General features: G+C 43.5%; 1 protein-coding gene across 2 annotated transcripts; it reads right to left on the reverse strand.

Annotated features, from left to right (window-relative positions):
- Nucleotides 1-1872: 1872 nt before the first annotated feature.
- Nucleotides 1873-22391, reverse strand: slc38a3b (solute carrier family 38 member 3b). Of its 2 annotated transcripts, none has more exons than XM_030092097.1 (17): nt 22330-22391; nt 14562-14748; nt 14208-14228; nt 13969-14050; nt 13742-13857; nt 11507-11580; nt 11145-11237; nt 9800-9881; nt 6585-6667; nt 5131-5189; nt 4639-4806; nt 4451-4530; nt 4257-4357; nt 3449-3573; nt 3222-3366; nt 2466-2569; nt 1873-2348 (listed from the first exon to the last, which is right to left on the reverse strand). In XM_030092097.1, exons 2-17 carry the CDS (start codon nt 14663-14665, stop codon nt 2244-2246), a joined length of 1542 nt encoding a protein of 513 aa, XP_029947957.1. In that variant the 5' UTR covers nt 14666-14748; nt 22330-22391; the 3' UTR covers nt 1873-2243. The 2 variants fall into 2 exon arrangements, with proteins under 2 accessions (XP_029947957.1, XP_029947958.1); XM_030092098.1 differs by lacking the exon at nt 22330-22391 and adding an exon at nt 15581-15595.
- Nucleotides 22392-24517: the final 2126 nt, after the last annotated feature.

Genomic DNA, 24517 nt, shown 5'->3' on the forward strand with positions numbered 1-24517 from the left:
ACAATCCAGTAAGGCAAAAAAAAAAAAAAAATCACAAAAGCACAACATATTGTTAAAACAATAAAACCATAAAGCCAACAGACCATCTTGAGAAAAAAAGGTATTGTTTAAAATAATTTCTTCATTAAAATGTAAATAAAATCGAATCCAGATTATGTCGTATGTGATTTACAATGTCTAGGGGTCTACAACCTTTTGTCCATAAAACGGACCTCAGAACATGAACAACTAAAGTACATCTAGAAGTATTTATATCATCACACTGTATTCACAGGTTCATTGGCAAATATCAGGGCAAAATGAGGGTCATGTGGGAGTCTGGATGTGCTCAACCTTAGGAAATCACAGCAGCAGAATTTCTGAAGGCCTGTAAGCGTGGCACGTTTACTGTCGAGTAACATATATAATGTTTCTCTGTGGCTGAAATGGAAGTTTTTCATGTCTCTGGCATCATGTTTCGTGGTCTGGTTAGTATTTGTTTGCAGGGACGGGGTTGCTGTCTGGCCAGCTGGAAACGGCCCAACACTGACAAAGCCACAGCCAAAGCTTGAGTAACCTGTGCATGTAAACTATAGTGACCGAACAGTGAAGCACAGAGAACAACCTCCAGCTACACGGGAAGAAAACCCAGATCAAGAGTGGGAAGAAAAACTCATATTACCGTTTTAATTTTACATCATTCAAACTCAAAGTGAGCGACTTTATGAAGCGCGAGTCACAGCCATGAAGCTGCCGGGATTTCCTTTGGCTAAAATAAAAAGTTTTGGTTAATTTCTTTTCCATCAGATCTGGTAGATCTGCAATTAAAAGCTTTTATACCATGCTCTTTTCCATCCGTTTTTACTTTCCCACCACTGTAATGCTCATTTTAAAAAGTCATTCACTTCAAGTTTGGATGAAGTATAATGAGTGGCCCAAGTGATTATATGTAATGAATCTTTTTTTTTTTTAAATCGACCATTTATCCTGTTGATCCTGTTGGCATATTTTTCAAAGCAACCTGTGTTGAGTAAGCTAAACTCTCAGTTAAATGACTACTTTGACACTTTAAAGTTCATATTCATACTGACGAGGACCAGAGTTAATATCATTCGATCTTCTCCACACTGAGAAGTCAGCATGAAAACAAGTCAGCACATCTCTATTAACTTTATTTAAGTATGAAAACTGTTGCATTTTCAGTTAAAATATTCAACGTTTTAACATAATACATCTTGTCATTTTATTGTACAGTGTGAACATATTATTTCTGTAACCTCTGATGGAGGAATACTCACTCGGTCCTTTAAGCACTAAACTTAAATAATTCTGTGCGTGTTTCTGTGTGTGTGTGTGAGACATATGTTTCTAAAAAGAGGTATCGTCAAATCTTTAAATCAAGCTCTTTGCATTTTATCAAGCATATAAAATCTTGTCAGTCTGTGACACTTTGTATTGCAAACTACACAAAATCATAGACAAAGTATTGTAATCATTACTTCCATCATATACAGTAGTTAAATATATTCCATTTGAAATTAAAAACACAGATATAGAAGCTAGATAAATAAATATATACTCCTGTTTTTACTGTAAGCTTGTGTGCTGTTGTAAATGCTAAGGCACCAGGGTTTGTGAAGAAACTTGGTGTATTTATGCATAATGGAACATAGAAAATGGCTCCCGGACTCGGAGGCCTGAAAGCCTAAAAGCACTTCCTGTTCTCACGTTACATGACGATGAAACGTTTCCACTGCTGCTGGTTCACAAGAACTGTCTGTCTCTGTGCCTCTCCTGTTAAATAATGATTAAAATAAGTTTAAAGTTATCTCGTTATATACTGTCTTTCTGTCTTCATCTTAAAAGACAATCACACTTCTTTCATTCTTTTCAGTACAGTACCAGCTGCAATAGTTTGTGTGTAAAGGACCAGTTCACCATCGTTACTTAGCTGCACTAAGAGACGGCATTCATAGAAAAAACCCTGTTCATTCCTGGTTATATGAATAAACTGTTCGATCATGACTCTGTGTTAAATGATCAATTCCGTTTTGACCAGAGTCGGCATGATTCCTCGTCACAGCGTGCTGTAGTAGTGTTAGGAACCGCAGGCGTGGTGCCGGGCAGCCCTGTGGTGTGTTTCCACTGAGGTGACACCACTCCCTTTACAATGACTGGTCTTCTGTGCACTCCTTCTCCCAGACCTCACACACACACACACACACACACATACACACACATGCACACACACTGTCGCGTGTGATCTAGTGGCCTCCGGCAGCACGGCTGTTTCCTGATGTCCAGTCTATAAATATGAAGCTGAGACTCATCACCATGAAGGAGACGCCCAGAGCGGCGAAGCAGGCAGCCTGCGAACGAGAGGAGGAAACACACCGCATGTTTTGTTTTACAGCTTAATTCATCATTTTATCATCCATCTCCTGAGATTAACTTGAGCCTGGCTTCATCGTATTGCAAAGCCTCACCAGTATCTTTGGAACGGAGGTCATGGGTTCACGCTCTTTAGGAACGATGCGGATGTAGAAGACGGCGGGGAAGATGAAGATGAGGCAGGGGGCGGACGTGGCGCCTGAAGGAACAGAGACCAACAGTGTTTGCTCTCTTCTTTCTTGATACATGAGAATCCCTCAGTCCCTCAGTAATCAGGTGTAGTTTCATACCACGTTCCGTTTCCTTCTTTTACATTTATTTTTTTTTCACTTCCTCCCTGATGCATTAATGTTTATTTTATTACAGAAACTCCAATGGCGGCTCAAACAGCTCGGAGCTACGTCGCGTCAGCGTCCCTCCTCATGCCTCCGTGCTTGTGTGTGTATTTAAGGCAGCCTGGTATGTCCTCCCACACATGTACATAAACGCATCCACATGTTTGTCGACGCAGAAACCTTTGAAGCCGCTTTGAAGATATCCCCGGCGCTCCTTTACAAAATGTTTTCTACTACCACCTCTGACCTCTGGAACATGGCCTCCGAGCTGAGGACAAAGTGTGGCGATAATATTGACTCTCGCTGTCAGTTTATCCCCGAGCAAACACGCCTTTTAGTTTTGCTTTTATGATTTACTGATGTATGGAGCAGTATTCCTGAAACAACAGGCGCAACAGGAAGATTCCGTTTCACGGCATAAGTCACCAGAATGCTGAAGGAACTTCATTTTTGATCAGTTTCAGGTTAAAGCTTATGAGATCGACATTACGGCCGTGTGCGAAGCGATCCACTGACCAATGATGCCGAAGATGCCCAGAATATTGGGAGCGAAGATCACCAGCATGTTGATGAAAGTGAGCAGAACCAGGGCGATGGCGATGTGGCGTATCCAGTTGAAAGACTTTGTGGGGAACAGCATATGCAGGATGGCTCTCCGCACCTGCACAAGTACATCGATTTTAGAAGATAATGGCAAATCATACTGAGCGTGAGAAAAAAAAAGAGTAAAGGTTTGAACGTACAGGGAACAACACGATGGGGACAGTGAGAGTGACGGCGGTGAGGACGGCCACCCGCACACACAGGATCAAAGTGTCATAAGGATCGATCCGGGCGTAAGTGTGCAGCAGTTCAGGCTCCACTTTGTCTGTTCGAGAATAAAAACACACACACACACACAAACCAGAATGAATATGTGTAAAAAGTCATTCATTTATCCTTTATACACGGTTTATCCAGGCCACAGTGGAAGGAGCTTCCCTCAGATGACTCTGAGCGTCTTGTAACCTAAACACGCTAGACTTTAATCAACCTCAAAATCATGTGTTTGAAGACAAAAAAGATTCCAAAGAGTTCAAACTCATTCTTCATTGCTGTGAGACGACGACTCGACCCACTGATCCACTGTGCTCATGTGAGCGTCTCACTGAATTACTGACAGTCGTCACCTCAAACCTTCTCCACAAGAGGGAGTTTGGTCTCTAGATAATATAAAACCAGTTTATTATCCTACAAAGTTCAACAAGTGTTTTCACCACATAGTAGAGAAAGCCTGTAACCATGACAACAGCAAATCATTTCATCACTGAAACATGTTCAGAGGAAATTCAACACAAAAACGGCTTCAGAATTTCTTGTAAAAGGGGATTTTGAATTTTCATGAATTTATCCCTACGTCTTTTCTATTTACTTTAAAGCCATGTCAACACAGCAAACTGTTTCCCACCTTAATAATTTCACCGTCTACTGAACATGTAATTGGGACATTAGCGCTCACACCCTGGCAGTGAAAAGGTAAACAGAGGAGGTGGCGGGGACGACGGCTCTCACCATAAAAGGTCAAGTAGCCAAAGAGAGCTGCCAGGAAGTACATGGAGTACATCACAAAGATGGAGAGATTGGACACCTTCTGCATCTTCTTCTTGGACGGGCTGAAACGAGAGCGCTGAACGTCACGCCGCTGCCGCGTTTATTTTGCACCGGCGTGTGGTCAGACACCACGGGCTGCCGAGGCGGTGACTCACTTGCGTAGCTCGGTGTAAATGGGCAGGACCTCAGGGTGGCAAACAAAAGCAAATGCCAGGATGGGGATGGTGTAGGCGGTCTGTGGAGAGGCACATAAACGCGTGACTTTCTATGATTAGGAGTTTCCAAAGCAAAGCAAGGTGAAGTGAAGATTGGAGAATCGAGACGGGAAGCGTTTCCGACTCACCTGTGAGTTGATGGTGAACATTCGCGGGCTGCAGTGGGAGTCGTCGTGCTCGTGGACCAGGCTGCGGTTGAACTCATGGCTGTGGTCGGAGACGTTTAGACTGGCGTGGGTACTGTTGGCCGAAAACTCCTCGAAGGGGCAGGGAATCTGAAACTTCTTATAGCTCACCTGGAGGGAGACGCAGCAAAACAGCATACAGCATAACAGAAGATGAGATGTGTCAGAATCAGCACACAGGTGACCTCGGCCATCGATGCCCCCCCCCCAAAAAAAGGCTTTTCAAATAAGATTATAGTGACTCAGCTTCTAAGTACTTAGGTTTTACTCTCAGGCTTTGATGTGTTTAAGTAGCTCCTATATTCGCCTTATCAAACGGCCACATACCACCGAAAATAGAGACCAGGGTGGGAAAGAGGCAAGGCTGGGAGAGCGGGTAATCTACGTGCCAGAGTACATAAGGGCTCTGTGTGATGTGCCACCGTGTGAACTTACAGCAGACAGAAAGAAGACCATGCAGCTGAGGGAGAAGCCGCTGGTATAGCCCAGGTAACCTGAAATTCAAACCACACGTCAGCTTCAACCTTTTCAAATACAGGTTTCAAGGAAGGATAATGCAATTTTAGTCACTTTTGTGACTTTATATTACATATTATGGCTTACTTGATATTTGAATTTGATCGGACGGTCATCACAGTGTACATGATCAAACTTTTGAAACGGTATTCAACATTTCTTTTTCCATATTATGAAGCAAGCAAGACACTTGAGTGACACAAGACGCACAGTTACCGAAGCGATGACGTTCTCTGAGACAACTATTAACTGTGAAAGCATCATATGGAGTCAACACGGTGCAGACACGCTATAAATAAAGGTGTGGTAAACCTTTGCTCGAACCTCACAACACGGCAGGAGCAGAAACGCGTTCACGCCGCCTCATAACGGAGAGAAGATTAAAGTGGAACGGAGGCTGTGGTTTCCTCTGGGAAACCGATGTGGAACCGAGCACCTGCTGGCTCCTGCTGGCTCCTGCTGGTTCCACCGCCCGTGGCGGGATTAGAGCACACTAATTGGTTGACTTTATTGTAATTGTTCATTATGTAACTTGGCTTAAAGTCAAAAAGAATTTTTTTATAGGTCTTGGATACAGAAAATATTTTGAAAAAAAAAAAAGGTCTTGTTACAAAAGCACAGGAGGAAAAACACGAGTTGAAATGAAGTGTAAAAAATGATAAACTACAAGATCTGAAAATAGCAGCAGATGATTAATGGGATTATAAAAAGCTGTGCTCTTGAGAGCCAAAGATGTCGAGTCAGTCAATATTTCAACGACATGATCAGTCAAACGGTAACAGGTTGATACAGTTTTAGATCCAGTGTGAAAGAAAAAAATTTGCACATTTCCCCAAAAAAAAAAAAAAAAAAAAAAAGAATATTTTGGTTATTACGTCCTCTTGACTAACAAGTTATGCAAGAATTCCCTCTCCATTGATCCGTCTGTTTATGCTCCACACCGCTTCATCTACTGCAGGCTCACGAGGAGCTGAAGCGATCTCAGCTGACCAGAGCGTCCTGGAAAGGTCAGCAGTTCACCACAGGGCAAACAGAGACAGACTCTCCTGTTCACACCGACTGGAAACTCAGGCAGGGAGCTGGAGAATCCGGAGAAACGCCACACGCAGGTACAGATGTCGAATGTTCCTATGAAGCGGCAGTGTTCCTGTCTGGGACTCTCAGCGGGATTCAATCACAACCTGCGAACACCCGACCTCGCGCGCACTCCACCGTCGCTCATCTGCACCGCTGTGTTGCCCCCAAATGACATTCTACATTTTCTGTGAAAAATCGACTCAGAAAATCAGATGTAGACCTATCAGTCGGTTTCAAGCTGACAGAAGAGGCAGGAAGGCTCCAGATGAAATAAAAGTCAGGTTGGTTTAACTCACCAAGCTGCTTCATTAAAGCGAGGGGCAGGATGATGCTGGCCGACACCATGATGACCAGGTAGTTTCCGTTCACGTACCACAAGCTGTTTGAAGAAAAAAAAAAAAAATCACTCTGGTGAGCTGAATATTTCCATGGAAACACCGAGAGCGATAGGAAACAAAAAATAGAGCAGATCATGTTGGACGGAAACAAATTGGTTTTTTATTTTCTGTGAAAGTGTGTCGTGTGTGTGTGAGAGCATGTGTGTGATCTGCTGCAGTTTCTCTGTCCTCCAGATCTTAGAAAAACATGTCTGCTCATGTTGCATAACTCCTGATTTATAAGACCGTCAACTGTTTCATAGCTCCAAACCTCAGCGGTTTGAGGCGTATCTTATCATCACTTCTGTTTTCTTTTAACGCAGAAAAATGTAAGGATGTGAGAACATGTCTAATAACGCCTCCTCTTCTCTTAACATGGCTCCTGTTTGCATCCGTCTCCTTTATGTTCTTCCCTCCGTCACATAGCCTGGATGGCTCACATCACCTGCGTGTGTGTGTGCGTGCATGTGCGTATTCTCAACCCACGTGCACATGCTGGTGTCTTTCCAAGAATCTGACTGGCTGCTCATCACAGACAGCACTGTTGTTTAAGACGACGCAATGCCGTCATACAGGATGAACACAGCTTGTTTATTGTCATCTGAAAATAAGAGACTCGCGTTGTTCTCAGACGTCCAACGGCGATGAACCCCAGATTTTAACACCAGCTACATACAGCTGATGGAAATGATCCTCAAACCATTAAAGAGTGAATGTCTCCTAAATCCTGTGTACAGAAAGGTCTTTGTGGGGCTGAGCCTCCTTTTTCAGCCACTAAGCCTGTTATTCTTACCCCGAACGGAACTCAACCAGCGCGATCAGCTGTCTGCCAGATCCTCACAGGGGGAACACAGTGATCTATGAGGCTTGTAGTCCGCAACCGTGTGTGTGTGTGTGTGTGTGTGTGTGTGTGTGTGTGTGTGTGAAGGTAGTCCCTTGAAAGCAGGGGGAAGCCACACAAAGCGCGGCCGTGTCGTCTCTGCCCTCCTGGTCAGTAGGTCATTTCAGACGATCAACTTTCACACTTGAGACTAATGAAGTCCAGCCAAGGTTCAAGTTTAAACCAAATGTCGGTCGAGTTATTAAAAAACGAGATCAAGTCTCTGGATATCACTTAACGCCTTCTTTCCAAAAGCGTGCTGGAGGTCCTTGCTGCACTTTGATATAATGCGTCGAACATAATGACTGTTTGTAAAGCATCTTTCACACATGTGGTTTAGATCAACTTTAATAAAAATTTACTTTCAATATTTAAAAATAAGCTTCACAGGCAGACTTAAACTAATGGAATACAATAATATGCAAAAATATAAATGAACAAATAAAAGTATAAAGTGGATTTGATGGAATATAAAAACTTAAAGGTGTATCAAATGTTAATACGAGACCATAAACAAACTCTCCTGATGCCCATACCCTGCATTCAAGTTATTATTAATGTCACCATATCTCACTCTGTATTTACACATTTCCAAAAATGACCATGTCAAGAAGAGAGGCGACTTCAGTTACAGCGCCGACTGAAAGGTACTCGTCAGTTCATCCGCCGCACATCATTGCGGTCTATTTCCAGCCGTAGCTGTCATAAATAAAGCCCGGGCCGCCCGCCCCTCATTCCGCTCCGTTCTCGTGACGCCGCGGGTCGGAGCGGCCGGAGGAGTGCGGCGTGGAAACGAACAGTGTGTGTCTTAGCTGCTGAGAGTCGGCCCTCGGCTGAACCGTCCGTATGCTCAGCCTTGGAATTTGGCGCTCTGTGTTACACCACCTGCTGCTGTCATTTGTGTGTGTGTGTGTGTGTGTGTGTGTGTGTGTGTGTGTGTGTGGATGGTGTGCGGGAGTATATTATTATATTACATACATCAATTTGTGATTTAGCAAATAATTTAAATCATAAAATAACAGACTGCGACATAAAACACAACGTTTTTGCAGACTGAACTGAAAGGCAGGTGAAACACTTTTATGTTTAACATTAAATTTTACAGACAGTTTTCTCTGTATTTGGCTTGAAACCAGCACTAAAACTCCTTTATGCTTCACAGAGCACTCACTAAAATATGCATATTAAAAATGAATGTGTCGCAATAGGAATCTGTGTGAAGTGCTGATCAGTCAGGTGCACGAACTGGGAATATGAATTGATTGCAAAAGCAACGTGCTATTTATGTTTTTGCTAATAACGCTCCAAAAAAAGCTCAAAACTAAATATCTATCATATCCAGTCATTTAAAACCATAATAATTAATTTATTTAACCTAATTTACCACTGTTAAATTAAAAGAGTTCATTAAAAAAACCATCAAATATGGCTGGATAAAAAGTCATTACAGTGTTGAGCTTTAGCAGAGAGAACTTGGAAGAACATCCCGTCTCTGATGATTCTGAACAGAGAAACGACTGAACTTCAGCAGAGTATTAGTCCTTCGCCGGGTTGATGCTCCTCCTCAGAGCGCATCTCCAGACTGTTTCAAAGGGCATGACCCGCAAACGGGGAAACAAATATTCAACGAGACAACGGCGAGATGATAAAGAAGTAGGCCAGATCACATGCTTTGATGTCATCTTGTGCGTGTTTAGCGGTTTTACGTAATGTTTATCAGAGAGCGGCGGTCCTTGGGGATAACGCCCGGAGCGGTGGAGAAGTGTAGCGCTCCCTTTTTGAGCACAAGGTTTGTTTTTAGATTTGAAGAGGCGGCTGGAATCCACTCCGGTCCTCCGTACCCTTATGCAGAGCGTCTGTGTCTGTGGCGTGACGTGAACGGCGGAGGGTTTATGCCGCGTGCGTATGCAACTGACAGGCACTCAATCACGGACGCCCACTCCGCCCTTCACCCCGCGGCGTCGCTCAGCCAATTCCAGGCCTCCAGGCTCATCACACCCCCCCTGACGGACTCACACGATCAATAAATGTTGCCAAGTGAAACACTGGCTGCTCACATTGTCTGCCAAGCCCCCGTGACCCTGACACACAGCGCGCACGACCGGGGGGAGTCACCTGCTTTCTGTCACGCCGCTGTGTGTGTGTGTGTGTGTGTGTGTGTGTGTGTGTGTGTGTGTGTGTGTGTGTGTGTGTGTGTGTGTGTGTGTGTGTGTGTGTGTGTGTCTTTTAAAGTACACAAAATGACGATACTCACTCGGAATCGGGCTCAACTTTCAGGAAAGCTTGAATAACCAGCGGCAGTTCAGATTTTACAATGTAGAGGTAGCTGGACATCGCTGCAGATAAACGAAACAGAGGAAACGTGAAGCGGTTGGGCCAGACGAGCAAGAATGAGCAAGAGAGAGGTCAAATAAAAGTAATGTCAAGAGAGCAGTTATCACATCAGGTTTACGATGTATTAAAACTTTTATTTGGTATGTAGCATCCTGTTTTCTACAGTCCCAAAATAAACTATCATGGAAGAGTTCGTGACAACAGTGATCACAGTGAATGATGAGGACGACCCAGTGGTATTGGGAGAAACACTCCAGTTAAATTCAGGTGTACATCAAAGTTGTTTTCTTAACCTTTTAAAAGGGTAATGAGTTACCACATCCCAGAGTGCTCTGTGAGAATATTTCAAGACTTTGAATGAACCGTTATGTGCCTGGCGGTCCTGGAGGGTCACAGCTGTGCATGATTTGAATTACTGTGTCAGTGTGTGGATCTACAGTAAGCCTGAAAACCAGGGAGGTGTTCAGAACGAGCCGCTGGAGCTGGTAATCTATCTCTTGATCGGAGCCAAATAAGATATAAGTTCAGTATTTTTCATATCATTTTATTTCCACTATAAAAAAAAGTCAATCAAATCTGCTTTGAAGAATTTTTAAAGAAATTCATCAATCAAATTTGACTTTCCCATGTTTCCCCACCAGCCGTCCACTGTTTCAGAGCCGTCACTCCGAAAATCATCGAAGTGAAAGCAGTGATCTGGAGAGTCATGCTCTCAGATCACTCAAGCAATGTTTGGCTTCTGTTTGCTGATTGCCGAGTTACTTCACTGCTAATACCTGGAGCTTTGTCTGGGAGCAGGCGGCATTACCGGGACTATTCAGGATGTCTTCCAAATGGATGAGCTGTAATCACAATGTAAGCTTCGATGCTTTCACATGTGGTCTCGTTCATCCAGCTGTGCACACTGTGTGCATTGACATCCTGAATTCACAAGTTTTATTCAGATTAGTGCCCAAAGTGCTGATCCTGTATCAATGCCAGGAGTTAGTGGCATCGATGAGCCAACGGTAACATTAGAATTTAATGAATAAAATCAAATTAATCAGTGGTGATTTGTTCAGCTTGAGCTCCAAAATGCTCCATGAAGAATTCATTCGATCTTCTAAATGTATTGATTTCACTGTCAAATGATGGAATAATCATGAGTTTCAACAAATCTTTGGCCAATAACACACATGCTGTTTAGTGTTCAATGTTCAAAAACAAAAACCAACTCAGAACTGGCGGCTAAAGTGCAGTAATTCGTATTCTGAAAGAGAATTCACCTCCGATATTCTGCAGGGTGATTGCGATCCCAGCAGCCATTTTTCCAGGCGTGCCGAAGGCCCTGAACCCCAGCTGCTCATAAGCTCGAATTCCTGTAAACACATTGCAAACAATACTATTCAAATTCATGAACAAAAAAAAAAAAAATCCCTGCAGGTTTAACAATAAAACCAATGAAAAAATGAAGTTTTAAAAGACGTTTTGAACTTCATTGCTCAACACTACAAAACACTTACAATTAATGTTCCTCATTTAATCAGACACAAAACTGATAACAAAACCTTCTGTAAACAACCACTGAGTTCCAATGACAGCTGCGGTATTCCTGTGGTAAAAGGAAGAGACGAGACACGAGGCTTACCCACAATGCCAGAGGATTTGAGCAGCAGGTGAATAGAGTACGACGATAAAGCTGCGACAGCCGTCAGAAGAAACCTGCCACACAACACACCACAGAAAGTCGCGTTTCTCTATGCTGTTACACGTCCATACGCATCAGCCTCCTCCCGTGCTCCCTCACCGTCTCGTTCTAGCCTTCATCAGGGATTATAATCCTCACTCGCCGCTTCTATACATTCCCTCTGACACTGAGCCAGTTACAGTCGGGTTGAGATGAACTGGGAACAGATTTCAGGTTTAATCTGCTGTGATCCCTGAGAGGCTCAGTTACAGTAGATCTGAAGCGGCTGGATCTGAGTCATTGTTTATCATCTTAAAACTTAAGCTGTGCACGAAACTAACGATTAAAACAAATCAAGGAGCAACAAAGAAGAAAGTAAAAAATAACAGGTTCTTTCATGAAACACACAAAAATTAAATCTATTGTTGGTGGTGAAAGCAGTAGTCTCACACGCAGATGAAAGCCCAGTTTCCCACAATCCTCCAGTCTCTATAATTATACGGAGTTTCCTCCCAGAGCGGCTCCAGCACTGCGGCGCTGGGCTCTCCTGTACAAATTCCTCAGGGGTCATGGGATGATCCCAAATCCCTCACCTTTATCAGACGTATCTCCACCTCTATATATACTTATTGTAGTCAGCATTAAATCACAAAGTCATTATCAGTGCTAAATGTCTGCGAGAAGAGCAAACAAGATTAAACAAGAGTTCTGAGCACAGGAGCTGACAGTGTGTATCTGCACTGTGACTCAGTCTGAGTTCATATCAACAGCAGACTTCAGAGACAAATGGGCACGAATCATGATCAGAAATAAGTCAAAATCACAAAACAGGACTAAACACATGTCAAACACTGCAATGACATTTAACACTCAGAATTAAACAGAGAGGAAGAATTAAAGATGCAGACATAAATGTGAAAAGATAACCTGAAAGGAGCACTGCTTCTTCAGAACAAGTGTTTCTGGTGCCTTTTTAAAATTGGACACTTGGAATATCCAACATCATGTTGTTGATTTAGTCATCATGTACGTGCACATAACAAATGAAATAAGATAGCTGATAGTTTCCTTGTGATTCTGTTCAGAGCCTCGTCTATCCGTCTCCTGAAGTGTCAACCGGCTCACATGATACTCTTCAAAATCTCCTCACCTTCTCTGTGTGTAAGCTGTGGGCTTCTGTCAGGTTGTCGCCGGTTTGCCCCGTTAACTTTATTTTCTGTCCCTGTAACAAGTCTCGATGCCAGCCTTCCCCCGTCTGTAAAAACCGCTCCTGTATTCTGCTCTAACTTCTTCTGCAACATATCTCTCTGATATTTATTCAATACCGCCGACCCAGTAAAAACCAGGGGGATTTCATAAGAGATGCTCAGCAGCTTCCGTCATCACGGGAGCTCAAACACGGAAGTTCTTGGATTTACACTCGAGACAAACAATGGAGTCATCCATTATTCTCGTCTCCTGCTTGCTCTCTCTTCATAAACACAGACGGCGTAACGGAGACCACCTGGGTCACGGCCGCACCGCAAAAGTCTGCATAGAAACCGGCAGAGACTCCCGGTTCAGGGTGTGTGGGTTCAGTTATTCTGAGCTGTGGCCTTTCTGGGGCCTATACATGACACTGACACAGGGGATATGAATAGAGTGGGCTTATCATGCTATGTATACGGTATTGAACAAAATTCAGTGGCACACCAGTAAGTCCACCGATAAAGCACGTCTCTCATTACATTCAGTGCTTCTATTAACACACGGTGGCAGGAAAATAAAAAAACCTCATGAGTGGTTTTCACTACGAAAAGCTAGAACTTCAGAGTGTAAATGTGCTGCTCTACAGGGTTTTTTTTTTTTTTGTGAGTCTTGATGGTTTTCCTGGAAACACAACGAGCAGCTTCTAGGAATGACTCATTAGTGTTATTGATCGACGCCGGTCGGTACACGCCGTTTTCTTCAGAGCCGGGCGAGACGTTCCCGTGATGAACTCCTCTAAAAGCTGAACTCTAGTAACCAGCGTCAGCGGGACGTTGTGGAACAGAATGAGGCCAGTAACCTTCTCATCTAACCCCGCGCAGGAAAGTCAACACCGGGAAATACGTTTCCCAAAACGTCCACCGATTCTCCACAGAAGCCATTCAGACGTGCAATCATGCCACATGAAAATTGATCTCTGTCTGTTTGCCAATGCATTTGTTTACTCACAAGAAGAGCAGTATGCCAGTGTTGGCCATGGCATAAGCCAATCCCAGGATTCCACTGCCCATAATAGCATTGCCCAGGTTGAAGACTGACATGCCAAAGGATGTCTTCCCCTCAAACTATTAATGGAGGTTGAAAAATGAAACAATTGCAAAACATTAAATCCCAGTTTTGTAGCATTCATACATAGTGTTGTTACTCCTCATGTATTTTCATAGATGCTGACTTACATCTGTGAAACGTGGCGGTTTTTTCCCGTCAACACTGGGCAGGAACTCTTCGTTCTCCAGTCCTCCATCAGGATCATCAAACCTAGGGGGCAACACGCATGGCTGTTAATGGATGTTACTTCTATCCAACATGCTAAAATGTGCAAATATGAATTATATGCGGTATATTATTAACGTGTAGCAGATATAAACACCAAAAACCAGCAGAAAGTCCACGTCACAAACGTCAACAGACATACCTGACTGTTTGAGTGCCATTTCTGTGTAAGGATCCACCAGTTGAGAGGGGCACAAAAACAAGGTGAACATGCATTTAAAGGTACAAATATTATGCAGGAAGTAAGTCATACTGCATGTGGGTCGCCACATCTGTTAACCTGCTTTATCGAAAACAACAAGGAACTCAAGTATGAGTCCAAAACTCTTAGCTTTCCTTTCAAGTAGTTCAAACTTGCAAAGAATTAAGGATGTGGTTTTCACACAAGTATAACGACAGAAAGTAAAAAGTGCTTTGATCCATGCTGTGTTAAGCTTTTAGGGGTAAAGTGATCATTCATCCATTCATTTTTGCAGAGTGAAGGTCGTCTACTCACTGATCCTCCTCCAGTAAGGTCTTCAGCGGGACGCCCAAGTCGTCCACGAGGTCGTGACTTTTACCGTTGGACAATATGTTCGTCTCCGACTGAGAAGGCTCCATGGCGCAAGTTTTGACTGATTACTTTTGGTTTGAAGGCGTGTGCTGAAGCTGATCCTTCTGAGCGACTCAAAAACGTCAAAGATCTGGAACAGACAGGAAGGAAACAGGGGTCACAATCACACAGATGAGTTTTCCATCAACACTGAACATGATCCGGTCATCTGTCTTCAAAACCATGGATAAAACACGCCAACTGCACAGATCAGCGGAAGTGCCAACCACTGCACTGAACGTCGGCAGTCAAATCAAGCCAAATCGCTTTGTGCGTGAATGGTAAACGAGAATGCGCGTCTCTTTGATTCAGCCTCATGAAGGACTGGCATTCACCCTGAATTCACCCGGCCAGCTGCCATTACCTCCAGTGCCCTGCGACCCTGCAGGAGGCAATTTCTGTGCACATTTCATCATGTGTTCTTATCAGGTTGGACTTGCTGAAAATCTTTAGTCGTGGGTACAGTAAACATGCAGCAGCAACCACGTTTTTCTTCAAACAGAGGCTTCTTTACAAGAACTGAGCCTGTAAAATCATTCATTAAACTCTTTTTTTGGAAATCCTATGAATGCTAGATAACTGTCAATAATTAAAGCTCAAACTTAGAAAATAAATAAATAAATAAATAAATAAATAAATACATACATACATACATACATACATACATACATACATACATACATACATACATATATTGATTGATTGCAGATAATCAGCGCAGACCAATGCAAATAAATCTGAACCTCTCAGAAAAAGGTCAAAGTCTGTTTCAGGTTCTTTGACTGATGTTTGCATTTTTTTTTGTTTTTGTTTTTTTTGCTTTTTGTGTTGTAAAAGCACAGGATTCCCAGTGCTTCTGCAGGGACGGCTCACAATGATGTATCAACACATAATATGATCAAACAAAAGGGCAAATTACTCACAACAAAATGCCTCCAATTACAGAGAAAGCAGATCGTAAAACAGTTATTACTGTAATGCTCTAATTCCAGCTGGTGAATGTGGGCTTTGCGCTGATCACAGTTACAGTCAGGAGAGAAAAAAAGATATATTTGTCATCGTCCAATGGGAAAGTATCAATCAGAGACTAATAATAACTTGTCACAGTATCACACGGCCACCGGCTACACAAACAGATATTCTTCACTGTTTGAGGGTGAGAAGTCGGACGGACAAAGGCGTGTTGTTCGCGGCTTCCGCTGTCATCGACGGACAGCAGCTCGGTTGTCTTCAGAGGGTCCTCTCTGCCAGAAGATCACCCTTCCTGCGATTCGTACTGTGACTGAGGAGTGTCACTCATATCACTGCAGCTAGGAAACACGTCCGAGGGAGATCAAACAAAGCGATCATCTGCTGGGGTAATAAATGGAAATAAAAACAATCTGTATTCCAGTAGAAAAGAGCGCATGAACCGGACCCCAGGCAGACGTTACAGGTTTTTAAACACAAATGACTCTATTTGCTCGGAGTTAACATGCCCTTTTACGTAGCCTCAAACGTAAAAGCTCTTAATGTCAACATTTCCTGTTGCAACATCAAGCACAACAGCGGTGGCCTCCAGAGAAGGTGAACATGACGTGTAAACGGCTCCGAGAGGATTCACTCGGGCATGTCATTAATGATCAGCAGGATGCTGATTGAGTAAAAGCAATGAAAACTAAAAAAAAAGATGAAAAAACCCTCATTAAATCCAGATAAGAGACCCGAGGATGTGACACTTGCTCTGAAAATTACACAATCCCAAAGCTGTAAAGCAACGGATCCCTGTATTTACAGTACATACAGTAGAAGGCTTCTGGTGCTTTTCCACCTGTATAGTCGCTGTTTTGCCTTTATAACCTGTTACAACCAAATACTCTCACTATTACGTCAGAATGGACCATTAACCTGATTTTCTATTTGTAAACCTCAGTTCTAAAGTGCGAGAACCTTGTTGTCAATGCAGAGGATATTAAAATCTGAAAGGAGGAGGAATACACATATCAATTAAATTTAACCATGACCCTGAAACACTAAATCCAATAAATGACAGAATATCATAAAATTCCACGATCAGCTGAGTCTTTCCAACTCTCTTCTGTCATTCTGCGCGTAACTCTGACACAGTGACACAAAGGACAAAAGTCAACGTCCGAACATGCAGAGAGATGGAGGCGTCTGGGATTGGGTTTCTGCTTAAAATCTTCTCATGGAAAGGCTGCTGCTACTATTCCTGCAGTGTAATTTCATCTTGTGACGTGCAGACAGTTTAACTACACGTGTGTCCAAGAACACTGACTCCACAGAGCCGCGAACCGTCTCCTTATATGACGGTCGTGACACAGGTCCTTCTCTTGGGTTACGTTCACTGGTTTGCGCAAGAAGCGTCGATCACCGAGAGCAGGAGGTGGACACGATCACAACTGGACCAAAAACTGTTATAAGACCCTGCAAATACTGACCGCGGTGAAGTTTTCTTTAACATTTAGCACTCGGTACATTCTGAAAATGTTCATATTTAAAGCAAATTTCACTAAAAACTGGAAGCTGTTCTTAAAAATAGCATTCTGAAGATGAAATATATCACTTTTAATTTGTTGTATAACTTGTAGTATTCATGGGAATTTTTTTTTCTTCAGCAGATGTGAAAATTGCTTGACTGTTTAATGACACGACATACTGATCTTTGTGAGGGAAAAACGCCTGCTGAGCAGATCCTTTTCTCCCGAACGGCAGGAGGGCCTCCTTACACTCTCCTGGAGCCCCGTCGAGCTCCGTTATGTAACACACCGGTGATGATCGAGCCATGTGAAAGTCCCATTTGGAGCTCGTGAACCTACGTGACATTTGAAATGCTGTAACAACAGCAATAATTTGTTCTTTTTTTAATTCTATCAGTCCCAAACAGTCAATAATGACGAATAGATTATTTAGCCATGCGGTGTCTGAACAGCGTCCTTCAGAATTTTATCCCTCTGTATTTCTGTGACTGCCGGAGATAAAACACAATAGGAAAAGGCAAAGCGAGGAGACAGTGGGGGGCCTTTGACGAGCACATGCGAATGAGAAAATGCCCATGTGGCACGAGGTAGAGCCAAGAGTGCCTGGCAGCACCAGCTCGCCCCGATCCACGTGCCTGCCGAGGACAGAGGAAACAAACTGCCGCGCTGTGCTATCGGCCGGCACCTGAAGCACTCACGCCACTCACACGCCGTCAAACGATCCATTTACTGAGGAGGAAACTTCAGTTCTGTTAAAGGAAGAACACATGTAGAGAAAAAGCAACTCAATAGGAATGTAGGCCATGTCAGGATTGTTACTTTTCTGACATAAATTCCTCAAATATTTTCAGTCTATATACCGGTCTGCAACATTTTCATGCAATCATAACCTGTTGCTTTTTCAACTACATTTATGTGGTTTTGACGGCGCAAATTTGAAAAATCCTGATGAAATGGAGGGAAATCATTTGCTTGTGAGATGCCCGTACATTACCAAGACACGGTTGCGTAACTCAGTCACCTACGGAGCAATTTCATAACAGCAATTCCGCTCATTGATGCCATTCAGCTTCACGCGGCTCCAGGTGGCAGAACGCTGGAGCAGATCCCAGCTGACAATGAGTTAAAGCAGGGAACGCCCGGGACTGGTCCCCGGCCCATCAGAGGGAGGGACGGCCACATTCAGTCACATTAACGCCGACAAGCAACCAGATAACCAGAACTGCACGAGGAAACCAGGGACAGCGTGAGAACTCCACACAGAAAACCTCTAAACCACCACAACCAGGGACAACGCTTGGTGCAACGCTAGGCCGCCACTCCGCAGCAGAACTAGATTTTAGATCAAGCATGCTGTTTGCTGATTGGCTGAATGATGCTGAAGACCAGTGCAGCACTGTTATCTTATCTGCATTATTTCTGCAGTATGTCTTAATGGCCACATACAAGGTTGGCATTTATGATAAGAGACCTTCACACACACAAAAATCACAGCAGCCTGAGACAAACACTCCAGGAGATGAATTAAAAAAAAAGGCAAGCAACAATCAGTTGATATTCCACTCAATGAAACATAAGAGTTGATAGAACGTGAACTCAGTCAGCACATGATACTGTTCAAGGAACTGTCTCTTGTCTCCTGACTCCTCCACCTCCTCTGCACACGCTGACTGAATTGTTGAAAGAAAGCAGCACCACCACAGTGCAAACCCAACCAAGGTGTAACTGACTATGCTCCTTTACAGTCTGGGTTTAACCAAGGGTTGAACATAAAGCTCGGCTGTTCTCTCGGTGATGATCTGCAGAGCAACATCTAACAGCCTGGCAGCATCACTCCGCAGGTCTGACACTGGCTGGACTCCCCACATTCACTAAAGACTACTGAAGACAGAACTGTGTGGCTTTTGAACAAACATTTGTGTAAATGAGTCCAGAAGATTTCGCTGCACATCTTCATCAAGTTACAAGTTGGTACGGATCCAGTGGGCCATTAGTTTGGGAAACCACAAACAGGTACGGAAGTAAGTTGTTAGGAGGCTGACACATCCTGATCTAATGAGAATACACACAGGGAAACACACACCACAGTAAACATCTGCACCAGATGAGAGTGTGTTTCAATGATCTACATGTTTCATTTAACACAGAAATTACATCGAACAGCTTTCCTCTCGCAATCATTTGCACAGTGTGACCTGCAACAATATCATTTACCATAACGTGGCTTCAGCAGAGGTGTATTTGACACTTCATTTCTTGTGAGCTGAGCTCTGTTTACTTGTGTAAATCAGAAACAAGACGAGGGAGGTGTCGCTAAAGTCAGGTGTGACTTCGTACCAGTTCCACTGAAAACACACTCATCTGAGCAATGTTCAATTTACACTTTCCACTACCTCCAGGAGATTCTTGGTCTCTTTCATTGTATTGTTTTGATTGCACCGGCCTGTTTGATTCACTCACAACCCTCAGAGTCATTTATCTGACAGAACGTTATGAACGATGGGGGCTGAGTTACCACCTGGCAAACGTAATAAACTCTCCTTCCAGTTCTGTTTTGGTCTCCTCGAGAAAATATTTGAGTAAGGCCAATACTCCACGATGTTTTCCAGCTGGCCACATGCTGCGCTAGCCTGGTGTTTGGTGATCAGAAGGTTTGTGGACTTTTCTTCACCTGATCTCACTGCCTACCGCTGCCAGAGAGCGTCTTGATTATAAACCGCAGCAGCTATTTCCAGTTCAGCTTTTTCCAGTTTGGGGATGGAAAATTAATGCTGACCTTTGAATTTGAAAGTTATATTGTAACGATGTTTCTATTACTTCAAAGTTTAGGCAGCTTCAGACTTGGTCCATCAACAACAGCTTGACAGTAAGTGCAGAAGTTTTTCAACATGATGCCAAGAATCTGGTTATTTATTGTGTGTGATCGTACATATGGCCCACATGGGACATTTTCAGCCAGCTTACATTAACTGGAGAGCACATATTTTGGCACAAATTATCCATGAGGGAAAAACCTTGTGGGATAGACCTTAAAATATATGGTTCGACCAGACAAAATAAATATACATTTTACATAAGTTAATCCACTCTATCGACAAATAACGATGACTTTCTAAAGACAGTATAAATAAACTGTTGCACACGTGACTTTCGGGCTAAACGCATACGGATTATGTGCCCAATAACACAGATAATAATAACCCCCGGAGTGGCGGACACTTTACCCTCGAGCTGACTCAAACACAGATATTCACAGGTCTTTTCGGTGTGACAGATGAGTGCAGCTGGCTGAGTCCCACACAGATAAAACACAGGCTGGCACACCTGTCCGTCCTGCTCCGGATCAAACTCTCCAGCAGCTCGGTCACCGCCAGGGATGAGGTGACTGACCGCGGTTTCGCTTATCTGCTCCCTCTCCACTGCGACGAGCCCCCATGTCGGGTGTTTAAACTGGGACCAAAGTCAAAACATACAGAGCCTCTCCACCTTGAACACGGTCAGGTGTTCTCTGGACTATCCACCCCGATTCCTCTCAATAATTATTGATTCTTTCCTGTATTGTGCCAAGTTTCCCTGCAATGTATGACTGTCTTTTGTTTGTTTGTTTGTTGTCTGGACTGTCAAAAGGTCGATTTAACAGACTGGGGCTTAGGCACCTTCTTTTATATCATTTCAACAGCTGCTGCACGGAAATAGTCACATTGAAAGATCTGATCTGACAGCCTGCAACACACATGTAAACACTGACATGTTGCTATGAGCCATGGTGGTTTCTGCACAACCTCCAGCATCCTGCTCTCTCTTATAGTCCAGGGATCAAAATCACAACAAAGTAGCACAATGAAAGAAGTAAATCCAGCAACGTGTGGAGAAAAGTTTTCACCCCCCAAAAAAATACATACTTTTGCAATTTGTTGTTTGACAGAGCGAACAGAGAGCGAACAGAGAGATAAGATGGAATAATGTGCACCATTAACTTCCCACACAAAGCGCTCTTCCTCCACATGGGTATATTTAGTCCACAACAACAAAGGCTGAGTGCTTTAAAGGGCCGCTGCTGCAGTTTATTGCTCACGAACTGACGCAGATCGGGTGATTTATCGCCGTGTGACGGACTGAGACGTACAACTCTGCAGCCCGCGTCCCCTCGTTTGGTTCACGTTTGGCTCTAGAGCTCTCGCGCTGCGCTCTCTCGGCGCCATGTGGCGTCCGCGCTGTGAAGGTGAGGGGCTGAGGGGACAACTGGAGGAAAAGCTTCCTCAAAGATGATCTTTATAGGCGAAAATGTCGACGTTATCCCTGGAAAAAAAAACCCCAACGGGTTTCTGAGACGAACACACACACACACACACACACACACACACACACACACACACACACACACACACACACACACACACACACATTGAAGTCGTGTGTGAGAGCGTTCATATCACCAGTAGTCACGTAGGCGTCCAGCTTGGCTCGAGGCGACCTGTTGCCACACTCAACTTCAACTTTCACGCGTCGTTCTCGACAATTTAAATGAAATATTGAGTGCACAGCAAATTTTCCAGTGTTGAATTAACTCTGAAAGTGTTAAAGAGTGGTCTCATATATACACTTTTGTAGTGTTAAAATCTCAACACTGACCAGAGTTAATTTTCTAATGCTGACACTCTGTAGAGTTATATTAATATTCCTCTCTGTTGACCAGTGTTCCTATTTCACTCTATACAGTGTTAATTCTTAGAATGAACACTTTAAAGTGTATATTTTAACACTTACATTTAACACTACAACAGTGTATATATAAGACCACTCTTAACACTTTCAGAGTTAATTGAACACTGGAAAATCTGATGTGTGAAACATAAACGGGAAGCTCAGTATCTCAACGATGAAGAAGCGCGTGCCAGCTTTCCCGGAGCCACATGGTCGCGTCGCCCGGACTTGGCGCTCTCCGCCCGCGGAGCTCTGCGGCTCTTTCTTTATTGATCACCAGGAGGGGACAGAGCCATGTGTGCGAGCCAACAAAGAGTGCAATGTGTTGTTCTGGCTCACCGCTACTCTGCTGCTACCTGGACATATTAAAAACAAACACAGCCCGCTCTGAAGGTTTACAACTCGTTAATGAACCTCGGTTAAACACAAATAACGCGTCTTAGTTATTCCCTCCCCTCATTAAACGTGTGAGATCTGTCCAGTCTTACCAAACGCTGGAGTCACGAAGCATTCAGGTTTAATTCCACTGGTGGGAAAAATAAAATTAAAATTAAAAAAAAAAAAACCCTGATGATCAATGCTGTTTTCCTTCACGTGTCTTATTCTTTATTGTTGTTATTTTCTTCAGTGCGGCGGGTCGTCGCTGTCTTTGTACCTGGGATTTCACGCACATTCGGACCGCGTCCCTCCACGGCAGCGGCTGCTAAATGTGTTCGGAGAAGAGGACGGCATTGAAAAAGCATCTGAGCGCCGCGGTGGGGGTCGCCTCAGGTCCGCCTCCTCCCACCGCTTCACAATAAAAGCCCGGGATGTGGCGTGGGGGGAGCGCATAATCTGGCGAGATCTGGGGATTTTTTTTTAAATATATATAAATAGATAACGCCATGTCTTCCCCCGCGTGCACCAATAACCAGTTTCCTTCACTGACAGAGTGTTGCATAATTCCTTCTCTCTGCAATGCGCTCCAGAACTGTGGAAAAGGCAGGAAACCATATCCTGAAGAAATCTGGGGATCAGGAGGATGGAGCCCTTTTCAAACTTTTTTTTTTTTTGCCTAATTTTTTAGAAAGATACAAGTATCCGTTCTTTTTTAAATCTAATTTTTAGATCACCAGTGATTGTTATGCGTCTATTTCCAAGGGTCACCACAGGAAGTCATAGCAACTCCTTTTTAATTCACATTAAACTTAGACATATAAGTTGAAGATTTAAGCCAATGGAGACACGTTGAAATTAGGAATTTATCACATTTGCAGACAGTACATATTTCAAATGAAAATAATGTAACTGGGATAAGAAGAGTTACTTTCTATTGCTCCCATATCAACAGCATTAATCTTCAGTAGCAATCAAGTCCAGTATTTTATTTTTCATCTGACAGAAAGCCTGCAGTATTCTAACTTTTCCGGCTCAGTAACATCTCAGATGACCAATTTTCAACATTTAATGACCTTCTATATCAGGGTTTCAAGATGCTGGAGCTGATTCCAGACCACAAACCTTCAAAACGAGTCAACATCTGCCAACCATGGGAGGAAACCAGGCAAATAGGAAGAGCAGCAGAAACAGGCTTCATCAGAAAACCAAGCTTCTCTCACTGAATGGTGATTTTCACCGAGCAAACTAAACAGCAGGGTCACTCCCTATGGCTGAAGTACAGTATATCACTGGAATTCTCTGAATATTTCTTCACTTCTTATCTCGACTTTCCTTTGTTCCATTGTCCTTGGTCTCCAGAGGCTAACTAGTTCACGCTCCGACTATAAGACTCAGATATATAATGCAGTCACTTACCAGGTACATATAGTATGTATAATATTCCATCAGGTCTGCGGGCCGTAGTGTGGACACCTCTGCTGTCGGGTGTGTTAACGCCAACAGCACCTTGCAGTCTTCATTATTACGAGCTTGGCTTGTGTCGGATGTTATTAACACCTCTATAGGTCAGGTCTTCTGAGCAGAGAAACACTCCGAGCAACTCAATACTGAAAGTGACTTTTCAGGATGACTGATATTGATAAAGGAGCAGAAGAACAATTTCTCAGCTCTCTGTACCTGTGTTGTTAATAAGTTGCAGGTTAGGCACAGACTTCAGAGGGACAGCAGCTCTGCAGCTCAGAAGGTATTCGGTCGGTCATGTAACACTACAGTATAGACCACAGGAAGCCTTGGCAGCTCTGCAGGGCAGCAGTGTATCAGAGGTCAGCACCAGATCCCCGGGTTCAGCCCAGGCTTGGGAACTTCACACACATTTTCTTGAGAAACTCCAGTTTCCTCCAAAATCAGGGTAATTGGTGGCGTCTCTCTGGTAGACCCGGGTGGCGAACAGGGAGGTGAAATCCTTCTGCTGAGTGTATGAAGGACCAGCGAGAGCCTCGATATATTCTCTCTATCATTCCACTGTCATGGAGAATCAGTTCCAAAAGCAAAATAAGATTTCAAGTAGATTGGATGAGCAGATCAGCGATTCTTATGTTACACACACACACAGCGTCAATCAGCATGCAGATAAATGACATCTGTTGTTCTTCAGCTCGTCTTAGATTTAAATTTATCTGGACCTTCTGGAAAACTCAAAAATTAAGACAGAATATCTTGATTGTAATCCACTGCTTGTAAATTTGAGTCACATAGAGCAGTCATCCATCAAGAGGAACAATCTGAAGCTGAAGGAAA

The sequence above is a fragment of the Salarias fasciatus genome, chromosome 5, assembly GCF_902148845.1.
Source record: "Salarias fasciatus chromosome 5, fSalaFa1.1, whole genome shotgun sequence".
Taxonomy (NCBI): Eukaryota; Metazoa; Chordata; class Actinopteri; order Blenniiformes; family Blenniidae; genus Salarias; species Salarias fasciatus.

Excerpts from the sequence above, each read along its gene's own strand:
- slc38a3b (XM_030092097.1), bottom strand. The coding sequence starts at position 14,665 with ATGGAGCCTTCTCAGTCGGAGACGAACATATTGTCCAACGGTAAAAGT. Across the intron at positions 4,531-4,638 it reads TGTTCACCATCAACTCACAG|ACCGCCTACACCATCCCCAT; the intron begins GTGAGTCGGAAA and ends GCCTCTCCACAG. Across the intron at positions 4,358-4,450 it reads ATTTACACCGAGCTACGCAA|CCCGTCCAAGAAGAAGATGC; the intron begins GTGAGTCACCGC and ends CTCTCGTTTCAG.